The 526-nt window shown below is 75.5% G+C and overlaps 1 protein-coding gene across 1 annotated transcript in view; it reads left to right on the top strand.

Moving 5' to 3' along the window:
* The window catches only part of LOC104835758 (uncharacterized serine/threonine-protein kinase SgK494), a 3,559-nt gene that overhangs the window by 1,025 nt on the left and 2,008 nt on the right, over positions 1 to 526 (top strand). The window contains exon 2 of the mRNA XM_010573929.1: positions 21 to 303. Coding sequence (XP_010572231.1) covers positions 21 to 303 — 283 coding nt within the window. The remainder of the gene's footprint in view (positions 1 to 20; positions 304 to 526) is intronic.

The raw sequence follows: 526 nt of genomic DNA, 5'->3' as shown, positions 1-526 counted from the left end.
CCCCGCGGGGCCCCGCCGAGGAGCCGCCGCTGCCCGGGTGGCCGCTGCCGCAGCTCGTCTCGCTTTTCCTGCCGGAGTTCCCCGTCCGCCCCTCCGCCCGCCAGCAGCAGCTCAAGGTGCCGTCCCGGGGCCCCCCCACCCTCCTACCGGGGTCCCGGTGTATCCTACCGGGGTTCCCGACCGTCCTCCCGGGGCGCCAGCGCATCCCCGCCCCGGCAGCCCCGAGCGCCCTAACGGGTCCCCTTCGCACCTCGTACCGGGGTCCCTGCACGCCCTACCGGGGTCCTTGCACGCCCTACCGGGGTCCCCCAGCGCCCCGTGCATCCTTCCCGAGCGTCCTCCCGCGCCGTCCGTGCATCCCGTGCCGTCCTACCGGGAGCGCCGACCGTCTTACCGGCTCTCCTCGCACGCCGTACCGGGTCCCTGTGCATCCTACCGGCGTCCCCCGACCGTCCCACCCGGTCCCCTTCTACCCCCGGGGGGGGGTCCCCGTGTCGAGTCCCTCTGCACCCTAATGGGGTCCCTC

This window comes from Haliaeetus leucocephalus, unplaced genomic scaffold, assembly GCF_000737465.1.
Source record: "Haliaeetus leucocephalus isolate CR32 unplaced genomic scaffold, Haliaeetus_leucocephalus-4.0 Scaffold395, whole genome shotgun sequence".
NCBI lineage: Eukaryota > Metazoa > Chordata > Aves > Accipitriformes > Accipitridae > Haliaeetus > Haliaeetus leucocephalus.
This window is presented reverse-complemented; position numbering and strand designations above follow the sequence as displayed.